General features: G+C 47.9%; 1 protein-coding gene across 1 annotated transcript in view; it reads right to left on the bottom strand.

Moving 5' to 3' along the window:
- Positions 1 to 4,576: 4,576 nt before the first annotated feature.
- LOC307075134 (anoctamin-4-like) overlaps positions 4,577 to 20,793 on the bottom strand; it is a gene marked incomplete at both ends in the record, with an annotated part of 46,528 nt that continues 30,311 nt past the window's right edge. Inside the window, 13 exons of the mRNA XM_079735638.1 lie at positions 4,577 to 4,774; positions 5,196 to 5,301; positions 6,041 to 6,160; positions 6,566 to 6,713; positions 7,461 to 7,613; positions 7,755 to 7,897; positions 9,637 to 9,734; positions 11,294 to 11,351; positions 12,567 to 12,678; positions 13,065 to 13,101; positions 14,647 to 14,811; positions 15,210 to 15,350; positions 16,284 to 16,366. Coding sequence (XP_079591764.1) covers positions 4,577 to 4,774; positions 5,196 to 5,301; positions 6,041 to 6,160; positions 6,566 to 6,713; positions 7,461 to 7,613; positions 7,755 to 7,897; positions 9,637 to 9,734; positions 11,294 to 11,351; positions 12,567 to 12,678; positions 13,065 to 13,101; positions 14,647 to 14,811; positions 15,210 to 15,350; positions 16,284 to 16,366 — 1,562 coding nt within the window. The remainder of the gene's footprint in view (positions 4,775 to 5,195; positions 5,302 to 6,040; positions 6,161 to 6,565; positions 6,714 to 7,460; positions 7,614 to 7,754; positions 7,898 to 9,636; positions 9,735 to 11,293; positions 11,352 to 12,566; positions 12,679 to 13,064; positions 13,102 to 14,646; positions 14,812 to 15,209; positions 15,351 to 16,283; positions 16,367 to 20,793) is intronic.

Here is a 20,793-nt window from a genome sequence, read left to right as displayed (position 1 = left end):
AAAGACTGGTTTGACAGCTCCCAGTAGGACTATAACAGGAGGATAGAGCTGTTGTACTGGGTGAATACCAGTGTCTACTAGTTTTATGACATTATTGCAACTGGAAATCTCCCAGTGTCCACCAGTTACCGGACTGGTATTACTGGACAGCTCCCAGTTAAACCAGTATCAGACTGTGGCTGTAATGGGAAGCTCCCATTGTCCACCAGTAGAAGACTGTGGTTGTACTGTGAAGCTTCCAGTGTCAACTAGTCAAATAATGTGTTTGTACTGGCCAGTTTCCAGTAAAACCAGTAGAAGACTGGGGTTATACTGGGCAGCTCCCACTGTCCCACAGTAGACTGGGCCTCTCCCAGTGTCTACCAGTATAACTGGGCCTCTTCCAGTGTCTTCCAGTATAAGACTGAAGTTTAGTTGTAATGAGAAGCTCCCAGTATCCACCAGACTGTGGAGATGCTGGGCATCTCCCAGTATAAAACCTAGACAGGGCACAAACCACCATCCACCAGTATAAAGACGTGCAGCAGAAAGGCGAAAAATGGACAGACTGTGACAAGAGATATTCTCACACAAAAACAAACATCCAACATAAGGAAATCTCTAAACCCATCTGACGCACCGAACAGGCAGATAGGGATGCGATCCCCGGCCAGCCTTACGCAACGGCCCGTGTTCTGAGTTAATCCTCTTACGGTGCGGGGTGGAGGAGTCGCCCGGGTCGGAAACACGGCGACATGCTTCCTCGGTCCCGCGCGATTAATAATCAAAATGGAAAGTTGTCGCGCCAACGGCCGCGCGATAATCCATGCAGGAGGTCGGGAACACGTTTAAATAATATAACTTCCCTAGTCCAATCAGGGCTGCTGGCAGGCTCGGGGATGAGCTCATGCACATTTAATGTTTTTGCGTTATTTATTTAGTATTTACTATTAAGGGTTTTGGCAGATGCTTCTGTCCTGAACTGAATCAGAATTACATTTAGGGGTTTCAGATGATGTATATAGAGGCCTCAGGATCACGGGGGGGCCTACGGGTCTGACTGCAGGACTGAACCCCGTAACGTGGCCTTACTGACTGGGAATCGAACCCCCTGACAGACAGATTCATCACCTGGCCCTGATGGCCACGGTTTGGATGATCTGAATATCCTTTGAAGGGTGAAGAAACGACCACAGACACGATCAGGAAATTGGTGCAGGCTGCATCGTCTGGTGAAAAAGCTGTTCATTTGGAGATGTAAGTTGTGGTGGTCGTGGAGGTTGTTGGTGATGGATAATTGACAGTTTGTGTGTTTCCTGCAGATGCTTATCCTTCGTGAGCAGCGTTAGAATCTCCTAAACTAAGTGGCGGTCCAGGGATTTGAGGCAGTTGTATAATTCGGGGTTTGCCTAAATTCTGAAAGTGTACAGTCTGTATCGGAAAAGAAACACTTACAAAAACACGCTTTTAAATAAAGAAAATAAATTGTGTACGCATGTTTACAAGAATACGTCAGTACCTGGTAGGTCAAACAACACACATCCACGTGCTTTGGCTCTTATTGATTTAATAAACAATAGCCTACCTTATCCTGGATAAAGTGTAATATCAAATGAACTTGATGAGACTTTTGTTGATGTGTTCAATGACCATATTTAGCTATACAAATATCCTCACTGATTCAGGGTTTGGCCATAAGTCTCAAAGTAAACGCAGTGAATAAAAAACAAACTATGATTAATGAGCTCAAGGATAGTATCACATTAATATATGAATCATTACACACTGGTACACAATGTCATGCCAAAAGTTAGAGGTGAAACGACAGATTAATTTTAAATAACGGTCTGTTTCAAAAGAAATGCTGCCCTCTGCAGTATTGCTGAGCATTTTGAATCCATTCGTGTGTGTGTGTTTGTGTATGTGTGTGTGTGTGTGTGAAACATCCAGGTTAGCTGTGCTCAATGTTTCATTTATATTCCATGCATATAAAAAATCTCCCTTCCCTATGTAAAGCTTTTCAGTTTCCAGAAAAATAATTTGGATCAAGGATTCAAATCCCACAGAGGAAACCCACACAAAATATAGACAATAAATATTCTTTATTTATTACTGCGGTCATCAATTTAAATTCAATGAAAGGCAATGCAGGTGTAAGCTTTCATGGCCCCTGCCACGATCTAGATGAGTCACATTTCTAAACGTGAATAATCTATTATTAGAGTTAATTTATTTATTTATTGCACTACACTACAGAGGAACAAAATGGCCTATCTGACATTCCCTTAAATATATCTCTTTATTTACAACAAAGGAAACACTATCAGCTTCTACCCTACACATTCCTCGACCGAAGGGAAGGATGTAAACAGAACTTCTCATTCAGTTAGCGTAGCGTTAGCGAGCCCTGGTGGGCTAGCCCGGTTAGCTGGGTTTAAAAATGTAAAAGACAAGAGTCAGAGTTGTTCTCGCTTTACATTCAGGCGCTCCCGGCTGAGGTTAATGAGTCTTACGAGGCAGAAGCAGGAGAGGACAGACGACAGGTGGGTGAACAAATAAAAATACACCAAACCCATAAGCTCAACATGAAGAAACTGTTGAATTAATAGCAGCTGTCCAAGGAGAAAAACCAAGACAAAGAAGTTAGCCCCGGTGGTCAACTCAACCAGGCGTCCATTTTAGATCCCCTCTCCCGTGAGGAGACGTTAGAAGCCAGCGGCCCCAAACACAGGGTTGGTGAGCGAGGCCGTGAGAGACCACACTGGATGCAGTTGTCCCCCCCCCCCCCCCCCCCCTCCCCCCCATTGTTTATCTTTTTTTAAAGTCGGGCCCCTGGTCAGACGGGCCGAGAGGAGGGCCCAGGGACGCGACGTCATGCAGGAACTATCCCCTCCCACTACATGGTCCTCCGAGGTTCTAATGAGAAGAGACCGCTGGGGAGAGACAGGTCAGGGGTCAGCTCATGTTATGAAGTCAACACTTAAAGGGCCCCTATTCTACCACCAGGTGAGATCATAATACACTCTTAAAGGGCCCCTATTCCACCACCAGGTGAGATCATAATACACTCTTAAAGGGCCCCTATTCCACCACCAGGTGAGATCCTAATACACACTTAAAGGGCCCCTATTCCACCACCAGGTGAGATCATAATACACTCTTAAAGGGCCCCTATTCCACCACCAGGTGAGATCATAATACACTCTTAAAGGGCCCCTATTCCACCACCAGGTGAGATCCTAATACACACTTAAAGGGCCCCTATTCCACCACCAAGTGAGATCCTAATACACACTTAAAGGGCCCCTATTTCACCACCAGGTGAGATCATAATACACCCTTAAAGGGCCCCTATTTCACCAACAGGTGAGATCATAATACAATTACAATTACAATTACAATTAGGGCATTTGGCAGACGCTTTTATCCAAAGCGACTTACATCGGTTAATACACACATTGACACACCGACGGCAGAGTCAACCATGCAAGGCGACAGCCAGCTCGTCAGGAGCAGTTAGGGTTAAGTGTCTTGCTCAGGGACACATCAACACTCACCTAGGAGGTGCTTTTGTCTCGTAACCTTTCGGTTACAAGACAACTGCTCTACCTCCTGAGCTAAGCCCCTAAAATAGGGCCCCTATTTTACCACCAGTTGAGATCCTAATACACACTTAAAGGGCCCCTATTTCACCACCAGGTGAGATCCTAATACACACTTAAAGGGCCCCTATTTCACCACCAGGTGAGATCCTAATACACTCTTGAAGGGCCACTATTTCACCACCAGGTGTGAGGGTGATCAGCCATGACAAGCCGTTTGAAAATCTCCCACTTGTGCCTGAGTGACATCACAAGGGGGTGTGTCCACCTAGATGTATCCTGGATAGATCAGTCGACCAGCCTACCCAGTGGACAGTGGCAAATGTTGCTTATCTACCGGTCATACATCTAGGTGGACACGCCCACTTGTGATATCATTAAAACACAGGAAAAGGCTGATTTTCCGACGGTTTGAAATGGCTGATAACGCTCACACCTGGTGGTACGAAAGGGGCCCTTTAAGAAGGTATTCAGATCTCTTGTCATTCTGTGTAGGTCGTGGGGTGAGAGAGATGTAGTCTTTGAGTCGGGGGGCCGGTCCACAAGCTACATGGTGCAGCTGAGGTTCTAGAGTCAGGCCTTACCGAGGTCCGCCACTAGGGGGAGCTCTAGCCCCATGCTGGGGTGCGCCAACACCAGGTCAGTGGAGGTCTGACATTGTGTGTTTAGTTTAGTGCAGCTATGGCCGGACTGTGAATGGACTTCAAGAGAGCCTGTATGTACGACCTTTAACCTTAGTTACCTTTATGATTTCGATCCATTTGTTATAAATGCCTGTCATCCGTCTGCTGTTAGTGAGTGACAGGTTCTGTGGGAACATCAGGTCTGATAGACTGACCCTTGATCAGCATGAAAATATTTCGATTTTGAACCTCTGGCAAATTTCTGACCAATCAGGCCATCTCTTCCCTGATTGGTCTCGGGGATCCCATATGGCCTGTCAATCACAGGCCCTCTGTCCTCACCTGCAGCGGCTCAGCGCTGGTCCCGCCCCCTCAGGGCCACTCCTTGTGATGGCCGTTGCGCTCCTTCCTCTTCTTGCGTTCGTTCTTCTCCTTCTGCAGCCGCTCCAGCTCCGCCTCGTACATCATCTCCTGGATCAGGTACTTCTCCCGCCGCATGCGGTCCCGCAGGTCCTTGGGCAGGTCCGGGATCAGGTAGGCGATCAGCGTCTTGATGGCGAACACCAGGTGCTGTGGAGCCGGCCAATCAGAGGGTGAGAGGGGAGGGACGTACCTGGCTGGAGGGATACCTGGGCCATCGTTACACGGTGAACATATTGTTCCCGAGTAATATTGTAATAATGTAATATTATATCTATTTATATTTTATAAAAAAAAATTGTATACATTTATATCTACACAATGCGATTCTAAATGCCCTAAATGTAAATGTAAACATATAAATACAGAAAATGAAGAAATGAATAAAGAGCACCTGAACAGGAAACCAAAGCGACTTATAGCAGAGCGGAAGAACCGGCCATCCTGTTAGACATCGCTCTGAGAATCCTCCGGAAGGCTCTACTGAACATGCTCAGTGATCCACTACTGTACCCTCGTCATCGTCATCGCCAGAGGAGGAAGACGAAGGACGGCGGGATGTCAGACTGACCTCGAAGACGATGATGAAGGCCAGCCTGGCCGCCAGAACGTGCCAGAACTGCAGAGTGTAGGAGTACGGGTCCGCCGAGACTGGGGGCTCCCGATAGTCACGGTACCTGGGGGGGGGGGGGGGGGGGGCGGGGGTCAAAGGTCGTCACGCACTAAGGATGATGATGATGATGATGATGATACTGCCCCAGAATTAAATTTAGTCGGTCTCATTTATATATATATACGTGATGAAGGTCACTGACATTGAACAAGAACACACGCACACCAAACACACACAAGAACATACACACGTGCACATAGAAACACACACACACACACACACCCGCACACACACACAGTACTAAAACAAGATGAGCTCCAAGCTGTGCTGAATGGACCAGATCCAAAACCCAAGGAGAAAACGATACTGACCCTAATGAGGGTTAAACCCACAGTAGTACCCTTACCTGCAGGACTCACAATAGCCTACTAACCTACCTGCAGCAGCAACTTAAGCCTACCTGCAGTAGGAACTTCAGCCTCCCTGCAGTAGTTACATTAGCCTCCCTGCAGTAGTAAAGTTAGCCTACCTGCTGTAGCAATGTTAGCCTACCCGCAGAACTAAAGCTAGCCTACCTGCTGTAGCAACGTTAGCCTACCTGCAGTTGCAACGTTAGCCTAACCTTAGCCTACCTGCAGTAGCAACGTTAGCCTACCTGCAGTTGCAACGTTAGCCTCCCTGCAGTAGTAACGTTAGCCTAACGTTAGCCTCCCTGCAGTAGTAACATTAGCCTCCCTGCAGTAGCACCATTAACCTAACATTAGCCTACCTGCAGTAGTAACGTTAGCTTAACATTAGCCTACCTGCAGAACTTGACGGCGTCTCCGAACATCTCCGAGCCGTTGGTCGTGGGCTCCGACTTCTTCTCAAAGTCGGCGACGCGGAACACGGACAGACTGGCGTTGACGTATCCCATCATGCACCTGGACAAGGTGAGCGATGTTAACAGACCGTTAAGGCTTAGTTATGGTTCCACTTCGACGCAATGCAAGGGGGTTTACGGACCCACTACGTCCTTGCGGACCCTCCTTGCGTCCACCGCAAGGGCCTGACCTGCGCCTCCCAAAGAGTGCAACCTTGCGTCGAGGCGACGCCGCAGCAAGGGCTGTGATTGGTCCTCTAACGTAAACCCGACGCAGAACCACAACAGGTTCCCGACTCCCGTCAAAGCGACTGCGTGGCCAATACGTTGCGTCAACGTGGAACCATCGACACAACGCATGCACTTGGTGTAACATTAAGTCTGATTGATTGATTGATTGATAGCTAAGCCTTTAGAGGGGCCTTGACGCCTGGGGCCCAGGATAGGCGCTGTCCCGTCTGCTCACCGCTGCCCGGCGCGGCCCTGACCGGCACACGGGCCGTACTTGTAGGCGTAGACGAGGCGGGGGATAAAGTCGGACGTCACGGCGATGACGAAGGCGTTGGTGATGACCGACAGGATGCCGATCCCCTCCAGGATGCCGTACCAGATCCCTGCAGGGAACACCCACACATGGAGGCACACACATGAGTGGATGCATACACACACACACACACATGGAAACACACACACACGCATGGACGCAAACACACATGATTGTACGCACATGAACGCACGCACACACACATGAACACACACACACACACATAAACATGAACACACATACACACATGAACACACACACAGACACACATGCATGCATGAACCCCGCATACACAGGCATATGCATGAACACACATGCATAGACTCACACAGGCGCACTCGCACAAACACACACACACACACACACACACACACACACATTCAAATGCACAAACATGCACACAAGTGATGCAGGCAGGTGCGATTCCCACTCTCTTCCTAGTGTACCACCTGCAAAGGAGTGTGATATCGGTGCGTGCATGTGTGTGTGTGTTTAGTGCATGTGTGTGTGTTTAGTGCACGTGAGGCATTCACTGCTAAGCTGCTTCTAACTCGCTGCTCTGGCAAGAAAAGTTCTTTAGAAACCTGGTCAATATGCTGTTCATTGTTTCTTATCACTGCAATAACAGCACCAAGATCAATATCCCCATAACCCCTTTGGAGTCTCTGTAGTAATTGATAACCCCTATCGATTATATTTCTTAGTGAGTTCTTCAGCTTCAGGGAGGTGCGTAGCCCCGCTCTCCCGAGCCATGGGAGCCGTGAACTTCTTTGTCGGTGTTTGGGGGAGGGGGGGGGGGGGGGGGGGGTGGGCTCACCGATGTCTTTGGCCTGCGAGGGCAGCGGGCGGCGCCACTGCGTGACGAACTTGTAGGCGTCCAGGCGGATCTCGATGATGTTGTTCAGCAGCGCCAGCAGCGGCGCCAGGGGGAAGGCCGCCACGAAGATGGTGGTGAAGCCGAACTGCAGGACTGAGAAGTGAACACAACACCAGCAGGGGGCGTCACAAGCCTGACTAACATACTGTGTGGCCCTCTGTGGCGTACTGTGTGGCCCTCTGTGGCGTACTGTGTGGCCCTCTGTGGCGTACTGTGTGGGCCTCTGTAACATACTCATCTCCAGGTACTCATCAAAGAGCCCGTAGACGTTCATGGGTTGCAGGTTGTAATCCCGCTCCCACTGGGGGAAGCCGTCCTTGGCTTTCTGTCCGTGCTCGCGTCGCAGCCGCCGCCGCGTCCACCAGTTCTGGATCAGCCTATCACAGCCGCAGGGTCGTTAAGAGTCCAATTAAAGAAACATAGGAGTTCTTACTAAAGGCCCATGTGGGGCGTTGACTCAGAATGCGAGAAAATCATATCGTTAAGTCTCATGGCATAATTTGCCCGAGTCATATTATGGCCAAATTGTAACCCAACTCTACTCCCCTGACACTGCTGATTCACTGTGCCTCATTGGATATATCCTCAGCCAATCAGAGTGCTTTTTACATTCCATAATCACTTTCAGCCCAAGTCATCTAATAGACTGAGGCATTTTTTTGTGTCTGTGTTTTTTTTGTGCGTGTTCAAACACACACAAAATGTGCATGTTTGTTTCGGCGTCGCAAACTCAACTCCAGTGTCAGACCGTTTCAGCCGTCCCAGAGAGGAAACAAACATTATGAGGACCGTTAATTCAAAGCCTGGCTTCCAATAGGAAACCCATCCAGAAGTAAACTCCTTGCGGAGCAGATGCGTGTCTTCCCAGTTTGATCCAGGCAGCATCAGCCACTGGAACGCTGGGCCAGCTGGCCCCCTGCGTCCCCTCAGCCTCCTCCCAGCTGGCCTCTCTAAGTGGACCTATACTTCACTGCTTCACCGGCAGGTCGGCTGAATTCTGCCGCTTGGCTTTGGGCCGCATTCCAACAGTCGCTCCATAGGGACCCGGCTCGCCCAGGCTCCCTAAATCTCTAGTTTCGCTCTGCTGCTAGATCGCCATGGTACCCGCTGTTCCCATTACGGAGCGGGTTAAGAAGGAACCAGCCTAGATCGGACACCAGTGTGGCTTCAGGCATGTGGGGCGGCACGTAGCTATAGAGGTAGAGCGTGTTGGCTGGTTACCGCAAGGTTGCTAGTTCGATCCCAGGCTCCTCCTAGTTGAGTGCCGAGGTGTCCCTGAGCATGGCACCTCACCCGACGAGCCTGTCGCCTTGCCTGGCTGACGCAACCGTCGGTTTGTGAATGTGTGCATGAATGGGTGAATGTCAGGCAATGTTGTATTGGTTTAAAAAAAGCGCTGTATAAATGCAGTCCGTTTACCATGTGTCCTCGGATTGAAGCCGGTTCAGAGGCCGAAGCGGCTTCAGACCATGGAGGGTGATAGATAGATAGATACCCCCTAACAGAACCGGGTCCTGGGGGTCAGAGACTCACGGGGATCCCCCCTAACAGGACCAGGTCTGGGGGTCAAAGACTCACAGGTTCCCCACTAACAGGGCCGGGTCCTGGGGTCAGAGACTCACGAGGATCCCCCCTAAGAGGACCGGGTCCTGGGGTCAGAGACTCACGGGGATCCCCCCTAAGAGGACCGGGTCCTGGGGTCAGAGACTCACGGGGATCCCCCCTAAGAGGACCGGGTCCTGAGGTCAGAGACTCACAGGGATCCCCCTAAGAGGTCCGGGTCCTGGGGTCAGAGACTCACAGGGATCCCCCCTAAGAGGACCGGGTCCTGAGGTCAGAGACTCACGAGGATCCCCCCTAAGAGGACCGGGTCCTGGGGTCAGAGACTCACGGGGATCCCCCCTAAGAGGACCGGGTCCTGGGGTCAGAGACTCACGGGGATCCCCCCTAAGAGGACCGGGTCCTGGGGTCAGAGACTCACGGGGATCCCCCCTAAGAGGACCGGGTCCTGGGGTCAGAGACTCACAGGGATCCCCCCTAAGAGGACCGGGTCCTGGGGTCAGGGACTCACAGGGATCCCCCCTAAGAGGACCGGGTCCAGGGGTCAGAGACTCACGGGTAGCCCAGCTCCATGAAGTTGTTCCAGGTCTGCTTCAGCACCATGATGATCCCCATCTGGAGGCACAGGTCTATGAGGCAGCCGCTGGGGTGGCACTGGGACGCACAATGCAGACGCACAACACAACACAGACACACAACACAGACAGAGACACACAACAGAACCACACAACACAGACACACAACACAGACGCACAACACAACACAGACAGAGACACACAACAGAACCACACAACAGACACACAACACAGACGCACAACACAACACACACACAACACAGACAGAGACACACAACAGAACCACACAACACAGACACACAACACAGATAGACACACAACAGAACCACACAACACAGACACACAACACGACACAGACGCACAACACGGACAGAGACACACAACACAGACGCACAACACAGAAACACAACACAGACACAGAAACACAACGCAGACACAGCCACACAAAATGGACGCACCACACGGACGCACAACACAGACGCACAACACGGACGCACAACACAGACACACGACACAACAAAGCCGCACATAAGGACACAGGGAGACGGTTACAACACAGCCACACAACAAAGACACACAACACAGACAGAGCCGTACAACACAGACACACAACACAACACAGGGAGACGTTTACAACACAACACAGCCACACAACACAGGGAAACGCACATCAAAACCACTGAAGCATAACGGCGTGTTCATCAGAGGGCTTTATGCTGTGTTCTGGTCATTATTAAACTAAACAACGTCGGATCTCCCCACAAGGAAGTAGGGCTGTGTGACTAATCAGATTTTGATCGGAATTCAAATTTTTGGGTCAAACTATCTCCAAATGAACATATTCTAGATTAAACTTATTTTACTTTTTTTCATTCAATGTTTAAGATAAATTGCAAAAATGAACAGCTGGATACATTTTTTTACATTATTTTCTATTTTAGCCGTATCTATCCATTTTGTGTATTTTTTAATGGGAAATTTCAAAGTGCTCAGTCACAAGTGGTTCTTTTAAGAGAAATGCTCATCATGTTTTCAAACACAAAAATAACCGTTTGAATAATCATGACCAAAAAAACGTGATTATGATTTTTTCCATAATTGAGCAACCATACAAGGAAGTCGATTTATGTCGCTTTCAGAAACCAAAAGGACAACCAATCGATGGTGAGCACCTGGACGGCAGCGCATCGGCCGCGTTAGAAACATACGTTATGTAACAAACCACCGGAGGCTTTAGTTCCAGACAACAATTCTGTTGTTATTATTTATGTTGCTCTTCACTGCGTTGCTCTGCTCAGCCAATCAGCAGGCAGCATGAGATGGCAAACTTGGAACTATACTGACACACACACACACACACACACACACACACACACACACACACACACACACACACACACACACACACACACACACACACACACACACACACACACACACACTCACACACTGCTGGAAGTCCTAATATGGTAATCATTCTTAATATATAGGAACAGTAAGTTCCTGCTGATGGGGGTTAAATGCCTGATGGGGGGGCTTTTTACAGTAATGGTGGGAGTTTAAATATTTTCTCTTTCAAACACAAGCTCCCACAATGCCTTGCGGTTCCCTCCAGGGAGTTTGGAAGTATTTACTCACTTCTTCCAGTTTCCAGCGATTAATGAGGCGTAGATATGCCCCCGGACGACCCGTGAACCTATAGGGGGGAGGGAGAGAGAGAGAGAGAGAGAGAGAGAGAGAGAGAGAGAGAGCAAATAGCGAGAGAGAGAGAGAGAGAGAGCAAAGAGCGAGAGAGCGAGGGGGAGAGAGAGAGAGGGTGAGAGAGGGAGAGAGAGAGAGAGAGAGAGAGAGAGAGAGAGAGCAAAGAGCGAGAGAGAGAGGGGGAGAGAGAGAGAGAGAGAGAGAGAATATAATTTCTTTACATTTTCCCTGATCACCGCTGGTTCGTTAATGGTTCAGGTTCTGAGCGATTAGGGAACATAGTGTCTAAGCGGTTTTCTTGGCTGGGGGTTGAAATGCATGAAGGTAGCTGTAGTGCTTCATTGAAGAAATACTGCTGCAATCTGTGCTACCCCCCCCCCCCCCAAGGGAGAAATGACTTCTGAGGGCCGCTCTCGCTCTCTTCTCTGCTCATATGGCGAGGACCAATCATCAGACTTCCAAACTGTTTTTAAACTGCTATTCTGTAAAAAAAAAAAGAAGTACTTTGTGAATTAGGCTAGTATAAAGAAATTACCCTAGCAGAATAAAATCAATACAGCGTACAAACAATAGAGGAGATATGCATTAACAGAGAGCGCTACGCAGTCATGATGAGTGTGGAGGATGCAGTAACTAGAGGCTGTTCTTTGAATGCCCTGCCGTCACCAAGGTGTTCTAAGGTCGCCGCCTTAAAGGGCCAGCGAACCCATTTCTCAGCTGGCCGCTGACACATATGATCTGAGATCATATGTGTTGTGGGGTCTAGGGAGGAGGGTTGTGTGTTACGATCCACGGCGACTTTGTGTTACTGTTTTAGTACCGTCGTTGTGTACGAGCGTTATGATGAGTTGTGATGTTGTGTATGAAATGCGTCGCATATCGCGGCGTTATGCTGAGGAGCTTCAAATCAAACGGTTTTGGGTTATATGGCTCTTTACAAACGGCTCCAGGAAGAAGGCGATGTACAACCTTATGTCGAATCGTACCTCCCCAGAAAGAAGGTGCTTTAGAACCTTACCTCCCCAGGAAGAAGGCAATGTAGAACCTTACCTTCCGAGGAAGAAGGTGCTTTAGAACCTTACTTCCCCAGGAAGAAGGTGCTTTAGAACCTTACCTCCCCGGGGAAGAAGTGGCTTTAGAACCTTAGCTCCCGAGGAAGAAGTGCTTTAGAACCTTACCTACCCAGGAAGAAGGTGCTTTAGAACCTTACCTTCCGAGGAAGAAGGCGATGTAGAAGGTGGAACTGTTGAGATTCACAAACTGGAAGAGGAACATCTTGAGGGTGAAGCTGTTCTCCCACTCAGACTCTGTCCGAGGCTGCTCTGTAAGAGAGACGTAGAAACAACGTTTAAAGTACAGAGCAACAGCATTTCCAGATGTACATGTTCACATGTTAATACCTGCTCAAGCTCTATTCAGGCTAATTCTATACAGTATTTACAGTGTGTATTATAGCAATGGATGTTTTTGTACAGCAATGTTGACTAAACTGAGAAAATACTTTATGACAGTGGAATGTATAAAACAATAAATAGCACATTTTACAAAAAACTGAATCCTAGGTTATTGGACTACATACAGATCTATGCCGAAAGAAAGAAATAAAAACGAATGAAAGCTGTACTTTTGCTCTGCTCCAAAGTGTGAAATTATTGATAGAAAAAGCTTTTATCAGACACTTAAAAGTATTATGGAATATACAACTTACCTAAATTGGTGAGCAGGATAGCCACCTTTTCATACAGCTGGAAAAGACAACATTGAAATTGAGGTCATAAATACATAAGCTTTTATTACACCCTTGAATACAGAAGCGAGCTCCCAACCAACAACCCATATATCGGCTCCACATTGTGCAATGTTCTTTAGCATCTCATTAGCACAAAGCAAGCAAACATCATCACAGTTTAATGTTTAATGTGATTTTTGTTTCTCTAATATCTAATACTATTGAGCGAATTGTTTTTCCCCAAAGCTACTGACGATGAATTCTGGTGCTTGTAACCAGCTAGCCACTACACCCCAGCCACTTTAATATACCAACTGAAAGATTGGAGTGGAACACGCTAGCTACTACACTACCTTTAATGTACCAACTGAAAGATGGGAGTGGAAAACGCTCGCTACTACACTACCATTAATATACCAACTGAAAGATGAGAGTGGAACACGCTAGCTACTACACCACCTTTAATATACCAACTGAAAGATGATTCAACTTTTTTGAAAAAAGTTTTCCGGTTGACTGGCCGTAACACTTTGGTAGAACAGCACTTATTTTTGTTTCAAAAGCTTGAATTTGTTTCAAGTTGAGTCGTGATTATGTCTACCTGCCCACAGGGCCGTTAATATACGTCACTGTGTTCAGGCTTTGATGAAAATGACAAATGCGCCAGAGCTAAAATGCAACGTTGCTTGTTTTTTTCTGTGTGTGCGCTGGTCAAGTCTGTAGGATTAAACGCAAATTATGTTCTTTATCTTCCCCCCCAGGTTACAGAATCAATTCTTCCCCGGGGACGAAAGACCAAAAACACAACACCGCACCCAATTATAAAACAGCGAGGATGAGAGCGTGTCTTTCGAGCGCTGGCTGAGGACAAGCCCCCCCTGCGGACACGAGCGCCACCCTAATAAGCTCCCCCACCCCGGCACCTGGAGACTCTGGAGCTTGACTCCAGTTTCTCCCCAGGAATTAGGAGATGCACTGCTGTGTTTGCAGCCGTGACACCTGAACACCACCCCCGTAGCGCAGGTGGACACACGCCAAGAACCCCCAGTAACTTTACTCTGGCCCTGAATCTACAAGGTAAGACTCGGCTTTACAGTTACGCTGCTTGAAGAAGCAGAAGAAATAAAAGTACATACTTAACCTGGCAAACCCCTGAAGGTCGTGTTTTTAACATTTAGCAACCGCTTCCGCTGATTTAAAGCTAAGGTAGGCTAACCAAACATCCTCTTTAGATTGACTAACCTGTTTATATCCTAACCATGGAAGCTCTTCCTCATCTTCATAGCGGTTTATGTTTATGATTTGATACCACTATTTTGGTTGGTTCCCCAGTAATGAAGGCATGCTTGAAAGAGGCCTAGCCGGCTCCCCAATATCATGAACCACAAATAAATACTCTCACTTTAAGACGCTTTTGATGGAAGCCTCGACTACATGACTTTAATCCTACACTTAAATATAAAGTACGATAACATATATCATCAAGTAGCTGCAGTATCTTAAAGTGCTTTAGGTAAGAAAAAGAGCGTGCCCGTGAGAGCGCGCCCGTGAGGGGACTCACCACGTTGAGCAGCATGATGATGCAGAAGTTGATGCAGACGGCGGTGCCGCTGGTGGCCACCTGGGAGTTGTTCCGGATCAGTGCCCAGCCGAAGGCCGCGAAGGTGCTGATGGTGATGACGCGGTAGATCACGATGCCAAAGACCGCCGCGATCACCACCAGGATCTACACACACACACACACGCACACACACAGACACACATACGCCCAGACGCACATAAGCACAAATACGCATACATAAGCACAAACACACATGCTCAAAAACACACACACACACACAAGTACATACACATACCCCAGCAGAAACACACACACATAAGCATAAACACGCAAATACACACGCACACGCACACACACACACACACAAAAACACACACACAAGCACACACGGTTTTAAGAGGTTTATGGTGCTCTAGTTGTGTTCTCAATGGAGACCCCCTCATGGTCCTCCAGTCCCCAGGGTCTTGGGGTCTTCTTGGGGGTCTACCATGAACAAGACCCCCCTGGTCCCCATGGGGACCAGGGGGAGGGGAGGAGGTGAGGTGGGGACCAGGGGGTCTCACCATGAAGAAGATCCCGGAGGCGGAGACCACCAGCCGGCTGTACTTGTCGGTGAAGGCCTGGTACGGCTCGGGCTTCCCCGAGATGGGGTTCATCCGCTCCTTCTTGGAGTACTTGGCCTCGAACTGGGGCCGGACCTCCTCCTGGGACCACACACACACACGAGGTACGGTGAGGACACACACACACACATGAGGAGGTACGGTGAGGACACACACACGAGGTACGGTGAGGACACACACACACACACGAGGTACGGTGAGGACACACACACACACATGAGGTACGGTGAGGACACACACACACACACATGAGGTACGGTGAGGACACACACATGAGGAGGTACGGTGAGGACACACACACATGAAGTACGGTGAGGACACACACACGAGGTACGCTGAGAACACACACACACGAGGTACGGTGAGGACACACACACACGAGGTACGGTGAGGACACACACACATGAGGTACGTTCAGGACGCGCGATGGGTTCATAACCCATGCTAATTCATGCTGAATTGGGTCGTTTCAATTTTGTATCAGGAAAGGCTTAAGACCCTCCCATCATGTGATACACACGGTACGTTCCCATGACGAGCGATCTGGGACGTGGTATCGTCTGCTGAAACTCATAGCTTACCTTGTACTTTTGTTCAATGCTTTGGTTCTGGATCTTTAACGTGAATACTTGAATGTGTCTCATGCCCTCATTTTGTACAAATAATAATCATTAATAATCACATCATGTATTTTATGAACATATAAACACTTTATCTTGTACAGGCAACATGGGATGAGCCAGAAGAGTAATGAAGAGATAAAACCAGTACTTTGATCCGCTCTTTCAAATCAAAAGAACCATTCAGAAGGTGAGCTGCTACCACGGTGTCTACACCGTCATCTCCCCTGGTGTTCACCCCCTGTGGTGACCCTAGGACCCCGACAAGACTGGGTCTCTGCAGCGGTGGTCCCAGCTGGGACCCCCAGCCCCCTGGGTCTCTGCAGCGGAGGTGGTCCCCCCTGGTGTGGACCTTTCCCCAGCGGCATCGTGTCCTACTGTGTGTGCTCCTCACCTCCTCCTCCTCCCAGTCGATCAGGTCCCAGTCGTAGGCCAGCGTGGCGCGGCGCCGCTTCCAGAACTCCAGGAACACCGTGGCTGGGGACACACAGGAAGTGGACCGGGCCATCTCAGACACACAGGAAGTGGACCAGACCATCTCAGTCACAACGGGGGGACACACAGGAAGTGGACCGGGCCATCTCAGACACACAGGAAGTGGACCAGACCATCTCAGTCACAACGGGGGGACACACAGGAAGTGGACCGGGCCATCTCAGACACACAGGAAGTAGACCAGACCATCTCAGACACACAGGATGTGGACCACACCATCTCAGTCACAGCAGGGGGACACACAGGAAGTGGACCAGGCCAACTCAGACACACAGGAAGTGGACCACACCATCTCAGTCACAGCTGGGGGACACACAGGAAGTGGCCCAGACCATCTCAGACACAGCGGGGGGACACATAGGAAGTGGACCTGACATCTCAGACACAAGACAATAGGGGGACACACAGGAAGTGGACCAGACCATCTCAGACACAGTGGGAGGACACACAGGAAGTGGACCTGACCATCTCAGACACAACGGGGGGACACACAGGAAGTGGACCAGACCATCTCAGACACAGCGGGGGACACAGAGGAGGTGGACCAGACCATCTCAGACACACAGGAAGTGGACCAGACCATCTCAGAGACAGCGGGGTGGAGGCTCGTTCCCTGACTGTTTAACTCCGAATCATTTATTTTAAGTGTGTTTGATGCTGGGGAGCAAGGGGGGAGGGGCGTCTGGCTCATTGGAGCCAGACGCCTGAGTTGGACCCAAAGCCTTTGGCAGTGCACTGGGATTAACGCAAATAATGTTTGATTTCAAATGTTAATCAGTGGTTGAAATGCACTGAGTAGCCATTAATATGCTGCACATGTCCGATTCAACCACTTTGCTGTGATGGACGTGAAGACTGAATAAATATTAAGATCTCTGCTCTTCTCCGCCCAGACAGTCTTACTGTCACCGGGGGTCACAGTGATAGGACCGCAAAACCCTCCTTCTAGGGATCTCAGATCGATGAGTCGATCCATTCATTGTCTTTGTATATCTATAAAAATGTACGTCTTTTTGTAAGCCAAATGCGGCTTTGTTCCAATTACGGTAGGCTATATAATTATTACTTTTGATTATAACACAACCGTAACTTTCGACCCTATCCCGAAACTTCGGCATGGCAACGGATCGGAACGTTTAGTCGTCGTAAACGGCCGCAGAGTTCGTGATGAGTTTCGGAATGGGTTCTTGGAAGAATAACGTTTCAGATCAGCCTGGGAACTCATTTAAATGTTCCTCTTTATTGTTCTAAAGGGAGCAGTAAACCGAGGACACATAAATACGGCGCCCCCCAAATCCATGTAATATGTAAAGGACAATCACCGCGAGGCAGGGCAATCAACAGTTTGATATGCCCGGATCGTGGACGGCCTACTCGTGGTATCCTTCCACGAGCCAGGCATATCAAACAGTTTATTGCCCTGCCTTGAGGTGATTATCCTGTTTATTCTACTTCTTGCTTGCCAACATAATAAAACAATTCAAATACTTTAATAATTATGCATTTTGTCATTTGTATTGCATGCTTATTAAATGTATACTCTGTTTGAGTTCATCTCCCTCAAAAAGTAATCCCCTTTAACTACGATCGATCAAACATGTTTTGGACAGCTCGAAGGGCATTATCCCGCTTATACCATGGTCACTTGCCAAAGAAAATAAATTAACATCATTCATTTATATTTTCATGCGTTTTACAATCCACATATAAAGTTTTTCACAAGCCATAATTTAGTTTCCCTGGTAACGCCTGAGGGTTTGACTAATACCTGGAACAATCTTTACCCTCCCGTAAGGTTCTTATGCAACAGAAAGCCAGAGAGCTAACGTTATGGATTGTACATATTTATAATTCGAAATTTGTCCCAGCCTTATACCACAGATACTCTAGGATCTATAGCATATAACCGCGTTGTCTGATTACAATTTATTTCATTTTTCCCAATTTAACAGCTCTCGTTTTGAAGAATAATCACCGCGCCATTCGTTTCAATGGGAATCGCAACGGTCTATACTTTCAACATAAAGTGTACATATTTATAATTTGAAATTCAACCCAGCCTTTATACCACAGAAACTATAGGGTCTATAGCATATAACCGCGTTTTCTGATTACAATTTAATGCATTTTTCACAATTTACCAGCTCTCGTTTTGAAGGCTGAACAGACAATTTGACTGGAACTAGCAGGTGTCCATAAAACAGGGATTAATGTACACCCTGAGGCCAATCAGAATCAAGTATTCCCCAAAATACAAGCGGGCAACCTGCCGGGTTAATGCCCTCCTCCCAGCCAATCAGAATCAAGCATTCTTAAATGAAGTAGAATAATTATTAATAAAGAATCCAATGAGTTATTAAATATATATGCTATGCCGATCATATACACGAGAGCACCGATTGTCTTGGAACGTATCCTAGACCATCGTCACTACACATTTAGAATACTAATTCATCCACACGTTGATCCGATGGCACTATGATCCTAATCTTTTAAAAACGATAACTCAAATATATTAACTTTAAAAAAAATACTAATACACCTACACCTCCTGCTTTGCATCACCGTACTCAAACTACACTAAACGGCGTCCTTGTTGTGGCGGTGTCAGTAGAAGCCAGCCAGGTGGAGCGTGGCATGGACGTTGTACCAAGAATAACGAGGGCATGTTGTGAAACACTCTGTCACGTGTTGTGGTGTTGTGGTCAGTGAGGGGAGGCGTGTCCGAGGTAAAGCCAAGGCCGAACGCACTTTGAGCTCCCCGTGAGTCATGCACATTCAAACAATGATTCATCCTTTGCGCTACAATGTTTAATGTGTCAATCAAACAAAGTCTTCTACCGGCCAGTACGTGCCGGTATGGCGTGCCGTTTGTATGAGTTCCCCTGGTTGCGTGAGCCTGGTCTCTGAACACCTGTGGAGGGGGTCTATCTGTACGCTGGTGCATCAGCAGTAAGGCTCACTGCTCTGTGGACACAGGGGCCGGTGACTCTGGACAAAGTCCTCAGGTTAGATTACTTATTGCATCACAAACACATTTCACCACAGACACCGGCACGCGTCCAGCTTCATCTGTTGGTATCATTCGACCACTTGGTTGGCTTTGCCGTTTATTCCAGTACCAAGTCAGTTCTGCATAGCTTTCTGCAACCCCCCCCCTCTCCAGACCCCCTCACAGCAGAGACCTGTTTGTTTTGGTTCTGAGGAGGTCCAGCTGTGGAGTCTGAGGCTTAGTTCTACCCACCAGACCGGCAGAGGAAGGGAAGGCTTCTTAAGGTGTGCTAACATACAGGACATCTATGGATATATCACCTCCATAGAGGACCAAGGGGCAGTGAATGCAAGGTCAGTTCAAGTCTAATTCTTATATTCCATTTGTGTGTGTGTGTGTGTTAGAGATTAAAGTGAGCGAGTGTTTTCCAGACAGATATAACGCTACAGAGGGTGTGGGTTAGAGTCCTCTGCAGCTGTAGAAACAGACTGCACCCTGGTCCGCATTCTGCTGATCAGAGTAGATCGAGCACAGTTTAGTTCTGTACAGGGTGCACCTGTTTTGGGTTCAGACTTCTCATTGTGAGCAAATTGATATGAACAGCAACTCTGCAGGAAATATACTACTTGTTTCATTCATAGATTAAGAAGAAAAGACCACATTAGCGAATAGCCAGACAGGCTGTGTTGGAATGCAACTTTTGCAACAATGTCCAACTTTAAAATTCAACGATTGGTATGCCACTGAAGATCACCATGGTTGACACTTTTGGAAGCGCACAATGAAAAAACACCTGCATTAGTTCAGACATTAATGATGTCTGAATGTTTACTGCTCACAAACCTGCTTTACTCTTTGGTTCCGTGTTAATTAACTGCACACACACATCCCTAGGGTACATTCTAGGCTCATATTAGTTTACCATTGTGTAAGTTGGCACTGAAACAGAGATAACCAAATTTCCTACACCCATATGGAAACGTCCCCCTGTGTGAGCAGTGGAATAACGTTCTCTCCCTGCTTGCCGTGTTCAGTTGCTGCACTTTTTAAACTTTGTGGAAGAACCAGGAGGAAGGGGGTCTGAAGGATGGAGCCTGCCCAGGATGAGAGCCCCTCTCCAGGCTTCTCTGAGCTGGAGATCAGCGAGGTGGAGCCGCAGAGCACCCCAAAAGGCAAGTGGACTATTATATTCCCGTAATCCAGTGTTTTTTTATTGTTATTTTCATTGCTATTTTTATATATATTCTATTCTAAATATTATTCAAATACATAAAAAATAAGTATGTTTTTAATGATTCTGTAGATGTATGTTGTAATCCCCAAACCTATTATCATCGTAACAAAAAGGACAGAATATTCGGTTCGTGGAACAGGGAGAGCTGGAACACGCTCTCTGTCTTTATTGTGCTTCTACATT

Source organism: Pollachius pollachius (assembly GCF_949987615.1).
Source record: "Pollachius pollachius genome assembly, chromosome: 4".
In the NCBI taxonomy this organism is placed as follows: Eukaryota; Metazoa; Chordata; class Actinopteri; order Gadiformes; family Gadidae; genus Pollachius; species Pollachius pollachius.
This window is presented reverse-complemented; position numbering and strand designations above follow the sequence as displayed.